This window comes from Ruditapes philippinarum, unplaced genomic scaffold, assembly GCF_026571515.1.
Source record: "Ruditapes philippinarum isolate M1 unplaced genomic scaffold, ASM2657151v2 ctg757_1_1_1_1, whole genome shotgun sequence".
NCBI lineage: Eukaryota > Metazoa > Mollusca > Bivalvia > Venerida > Veneridae > Ruditapes > Ruditapes philippinarum.
In genome coordinates, this window is record NW_026861682.1 from 8,948 (window position 1) to 15,190 (window position 6,243).

Genomic DNA, 6,243 nt, shown 5'->3' on the forward strand with positions numbered 1-6,243 from the left:
TCTGACCAGACACTGTTTTACTGATAGCTTAACATTTTTAGTTTTGAATATTTTTGTACTGAAATCAGAGAAACTTACATTAATGTACTATTCTAACTCCAAAGCAAGTTCCAGTGTACAAATTTAGCATGATAAAGAAGAATCATTTATAAGATAACTGAATTAAAGAAAATGAATGATAATTATATAAATGTTATTACAACAATTCTAGTTTTTATCAAACTTGTCAGTTTTATAAGTGAAGGATAAAAACGAATATAAAGTAATGAGCACAGTAGAACTGGTTCAAAAAGTTTATTCTGAAAATATTACTTAGGAAATACATTAGCACAACAATATCAAGAATGCCATTCATGCAAAGTTATGAAACATGCAAAATTCTTTCTGTACTGTATAGGTATTTATAACGTTTTTACTGAATAGAAAACCACAGAACCCTATCACAATTTCTAATTTGGTAAGTTACATTATATACTGTTTTTTAATTGTATGTGCATTGTATATGATTGTGACAGAAATAAAGAATAATTTTTTCATTTGTTTTATGCAGCTCAAATTGAACAGTTATTTTCTAGTACAATTTCTTTGGTCGATTGTTCCGAGCAGACACACAATTTGATTTCCTTGAACCGAAGCCTATGTGTGAATAGTTCTATTTCAAAAATTCTGGGGGCGGGTGTCTGAGGTCTTTGACATGAAATCATGGCCTTCACAGTTGTGGTTTTTTATTCTGCCATGCACTTTAAATTCTGTCGCATAAGAGAGCTGTTCAGAAAGCTTACGGAAGCTATACATGTGCGTTCTCTGGCTGGGTTCCCGATCATACTTGATATGATGCACGATTCCTTACACAGATTTAAAACGCATAAAAACAACTAAAACAAAAACACCAAACACATTGCTAAGATATTGTATTTTCATCACTTTAATCCTTGGACAAATTATATTATACTGTTTCGTGTATTTAACAAAATTTAATATTAAGCTTATTATGATTTTATGATCACACTACAACTTTGGTTTGTTTGTTAAAATAGCGTTCTAGAATACAAAGATATAATTGCAAATTTACCGGACGTTTGTGGCAACATAACAAGAGACTACATTTTGGTTAAATGCACAATCAACATACTTTCTTACGTCTAATTCAAGCCAAGTCCTTTTACCTGTTAAGGGAACTTTGAACGTCTACATGTTTGACACATACTTACTCAGTAAATTACACATATGAAACTTTGCCGCATTATTTCTTTCTCTTTGTTGAAGGGAGAATATATAACAGTGTAATGCTCCCCTTGGTTTGTCCTCTTGTTCCATACATTGACCGAGAAGGTTGAGAGTTGTCTCCCTGTGGCCAAAGTTTCTTTCTGTAAAGATAACCTTCACAAGGTTACTAAGTGCCCGTTGTTGATCCTGGTGTCTTTGTAGATGACCGTATGTCTTGTACTGTAAAAAGTAGAGAAAAGGGAGGGAATCAACAATAGCATAGTCCATCCATAGCCTTTCTTCTAGACTTCTGTGTGGCATATCATCTGGTGTAGATCTCATCATTTCATATCGTAACTCTCTTGGAACACAATATACTTCTGACTGCAGAAATCTGACACAAAGTGATGCAATAGTATTGTTGCAATTTTCACTTACTTCACTGCATTTTTTTCTTAAATTCAGCACACGGATCTGTCATTGGATGAGACCAGCAGCCACATACAGGTTCAACAACAGTAGAGGTCGATCGGCTTTCAGTTTGTCTCAGTATGAACTCTGCTCTAGCCATATCACCTAAACAGTAAATGAAGCTAGTTTAAGTCTGCCAGATGTGACATCTGAGTTCAAACCCAATGTAAGCCACTTTAGTGCTTCATATTGAACTGGATTATTCTGTTCAATACTTGATGACGCCATGATTAGGCCTAGTGTAGAACAAAGAAATGGTGCCAAATAACGACTTGCAAGCTGTTCCAGTCTATTTCCATGTACACTGTAGTATGTTAGCTTTAAGATAATTTGTTTGTAATTACATATGTGGTCATTTGACAAATTATAGAACATTAGTACTAGGCTAGTGCTTACCCCTATCATGAAGCTGATGTAAAGATCACACGAAAAATGTTCAAATATTTCCAGTGAGGTTGGAAAATAACACGCAAAATGAACAATTGTACTCAGTTTGACTTGTAGTCTCTGGCTAATATCATCAATGCTTATTCGTAGTAAACATCTCCCATCGCTCTGTATTATGTCACATAATTTCTGTAAAACGTCTCGCTTCTCTTCAGCTGTAAATTGTCCGGCCATTAAGTTGTTATCAGAAATAATGAAATGCGGGCAATTTTCATTTTGAACATAGCTATGAAGTTCAAGCAAGCAGTATGATAAACATGTAAAAAGATTGTCCCTTTTCCATATGTTTTGTTCTGTATTTTCTATACAATGCAATAAAACGGTTTTGCACATAAAACTTGACAGAGCATTCACTGTGTGGGGATTCAGAAAATTTTTCAAAATAATTTTCATTAAAACATAGCATTGTAATTGCGTAATATTTAGATTGAACATCAAACATCTCTCTGCTAAAGAAGTAGATATTCTCCACTCGAAATCTGGATAAATAGCAATCTTGCTACTAGTACCAACAACAAAACAATCACAACTAGCAGCATATCTGATTCTTTCAGATGATAACCACCTCATAACACCGGGTCTTTCTAGGAAATGTGATACTGATCGAAGTTGTGAATTACAAGGGAAAGCAAATACAACGTCAATGTCGCGGTATCCATTTACCCCGGAGACAGCATTTGATGGCCCGTGTCTCTCAGTATTTTCTGGCATAATGCTTGTTCGGAATGTATTTCTTAATAATATTCTCCCAATGCTATCTCTAATGTAATGTTCATTAGGAATGTTTGTCTCAAAAAGTGGCTCATCAGATCGAAGTAATTGTAAAAAACAATACCCTGGTGTTACATTCTCATCCTGTATCATAAGAAGATTGATCTTATTATGTTTCCACTCTGACCAGTCCTGTATCACATTATAATTATAATCTACATGTACCATGTCAATATCTGATTTAAGTCCTATAGTAGTGGTACATTCAGACTGACTCCCAAGATAATACACTGTTATCTTTAAACCAGTTGATCTGGATGTAATCGTTCCTAAACTTTCCCTCAGCATGAACATTCTTCTTCTTTTCATCACCATTTTCTCATTTACACCAACATCCTCTAGTACCTCAGATAATTTCAGTGACAACGTTTTGCAATATTCAGGTGACTGAAACATTCTGTAATGATATGAAACAATGTATCCTTGTCAAAACATAAGAATCATGAATGAGTATATATTATGATGATATAAAGTAATTTTGCTGCTACCAGACATTAAACTTGTGTAAAATGTGATCTAAATTTTTATCAGTTATTCAAAAATGGAACATTGTATCTCTTCTTTATATTACCAGTGTTTTTTATGTTAATAAACATGTTAAATACTTGTTTTAATTATCTTTGATATAACAGATCTGATTTTAAAAATAACAAGATGAAGAGTAAAAGATTGCATTGATTATGTGAGTATTTTCCTAGTACGATATATGCCAAAACTAACCCATTAAAGAATGGTAATATAAAAATACCAAACAAACGTTTTACTTCCTCTTTCAGTTTTGAAAAAAAAAAACAGAAAACAAAAAAGAAGCAAAACTATTTGCTACTTTTAAAAACTCCTCATTATTGTTACGCATTTATTGACAATGAGGTATAGGAAATATTATTACATAGATACAATAAAAGCATTATGTGTTAAAAAATTCTACTTACAGTAAACAAGTACCAATTACAATATTTCTGAAAATTGATATTCAAAAATTAAAACTGTAGAAACTGACATGGGTTAAATAATTGCTTAACTTGCTTGTTAGATTTATTTTCTATCTGTACCACTTAGTAATGTTTCAACGTGAAATGGTTTCTATCGTGTTATTATCGATCACAATTCATTTATTACATCACAATTTAAGCTTTCAAAACTTCTGGAAAATAAACGAAAATTGTGGTATTAATGAATAAACGATAATTCGATATAAATTATTAGATATAAATTAAACTTACTTTTAATTGAAATGTATCAATTTTTCTGATATGTTTTTACGGAAAACGGTGATTTGGAAAATTTCCAATTTACACTTCCTCTTTCGATTTTCAATGCACGAAAAGTTAACTCTTGTAATATGAGTAACTACTCGGTTTCAGCTTTAACTCCCTTGGATATTCATCCTTTATTTATTTGTAAGGCCCTCTGAAAAAGAATCAAACATGTTAAAAACAGCTGAAGAAAGAGGCGAAAAGTTCTTATTGCTTCCGAGCATTATTTCAGCGACCATTTGTAAATTAAGCAATAGCGCTTATGATGAAGCTGTAAATATTCTTAAATGTAAAGTTTAAAATATATCGCATATGTATATATTATCTCTTTTAATTACAATATTATTAAGCATCTCTGCACGTGAATGCAAACACACATACACAGTAACCATCCGGTTTGAAAGATATTGCCGTTTTTGGTTGATTTTAATATCAGTTATAAGAACAACTGCAAATATGTTTTCATTAGTAAGGACTAATTTTACTCATTTCTACGGTGGCACAAAGGTGACATGTGTGCGTTTTTATTTATCTCGTGGCATCAAGATGCTATGTCGTGGCCACGAGTTACTAAGTCGTGGCCACGAGATAGCTAAGTCGTGACCACGAGATACTATGTCGTGGCCACGAGTTACTAAGTCGTGGTCACGAGATATAGTAACTCGTGGCCACAGATACTATGTCGTGGCCACGAGTTACTAAGTCGTGGTCACGAGATATAGTAACTCGTGGCCACAGATACTATTTCGTGGCCACGTGTAACTAAGTCGTGGCTACGAGATAAACGAGTTAAAAGACTGATGGGACAGTCAACCCTAGAAATACTTTATCTTCATTTTGAGACATCATCCAATAATTATCGAGGTATAATTTATTCTGAATATATGTTTAAAATTTATAAGACTTATTATGCTAATTTTGAAATTTAACCATTTACGTACCCTTATTGCACATAAAGTATGTATACGTGTATATATCCTGGTGTACGTAGTTCCGACGCACCTAAGATAAAATCGCTGTGCACCGAATCAAATTAAGGTGTCAACTGATAAATTACCATGGCAATTGAATTTTTATTCATTTTTCCATCTTTTACCTTTTTTCATTAGCTGCAAACTATCGTTAAAACAAACAAGTCAAAATATGTCAAGTGGTGATTTCCAATATGGAGGATAATTATGAGAGTATAGAGAAACGACGCATTTGATTGATTTCTATATTTAATCTTTCTAAAACGAAAGTGCACTTCCTTTTCACTGCGAGAATGATGCACAGCAATTTTGTAAACAGCACGAAACATTTTAAAAACAATCAGTTCACAGACAAGCATAAATATATATAAATATATGGCAGTTATAACAAGATTTGCAGTTTTTCATTCAAACATGCTTAACATTCATTACAGGTAAATAAAAACATCAACAGTTACATACATTTACCATTATTTACTGCTCTGGGGTGTAATCTTTACAAAAAATGGTCACCTCTTCGAACAACAGCAATATTTGTGCAATATTTCAAGTGTGTCCAGTGTCCACATTTGTCACACTGCACCCACTTAGTGAATACCAAAGAAACACTATTCCTGACTTCATCAGGAGTGAATTTGTTGCACACACAACATTTTTTCAGATTCATCAATAGAGTTATCACTACCTTCATCATCATCATCATCATCATCAACATTTGTAAAAACTTCAGTCTGCTTTCTGATGACAGAGGTACTAGGGACAGGGTCAGGTTTATTACTTTTCTTTTGTTTTTTACCTTTCTCTGATGCTTTTTTCCCTTTACCTGTACTAGATGGTTTGCGAGCAGCTTCATGTTCTTTAATTGCTTCAAACATATCATCCTCTGTTATTGCTTTACCACTCACAATTGTACTTAAATATTTTCTTTTCTTAGTAGGTGGCTTCTTACATGTCAGAAAGGTTTCTTTATTCGTGAAAAAAGAAGCAGGAGAGACAGTTTTAGATATAACAATGTCAGACTCGATGCATGGTTCATTGTTTAACTGGGTAGAAGGTTCGAATCCAGGCATGTTAGATGGTTCAAGTCCTGGCTGCACGGTTCTGACTGAGATTTCTCCTGC

General features: G+C 33.3%; 1 protein-coding gene across 1 annotated transcript; it reads right to left on the minus strand.

The window, feature by feature from the left end:
* Positions 1 to 203: 203 nt before the first annotated feature.
* LOC132716489 (uncharacterized) lies at positions 204 to 4,450 on the minus strand. The gene is made up of 2 exons (XM_060699772.1): positions 4,119 to 4,450; positions 204 to 3,292 (listed from the first exon to the last, which is right to left on the minus strand). The coding sequence occupies exon 2, from the start codon at positions 3,289 to 3,291 to the stop codon at positions 1,783 to 1,785; it is 1,509 nt and encodes a 502-aa protein (XP_060555755.1). The 5' UTR covers position 3,292; positions 4,119 to 4,450; the 3' UTR covers positions 204 to 1,782.
* Positions 4,451 to 6,243: the final 1,793 nt, after the last annotated feature.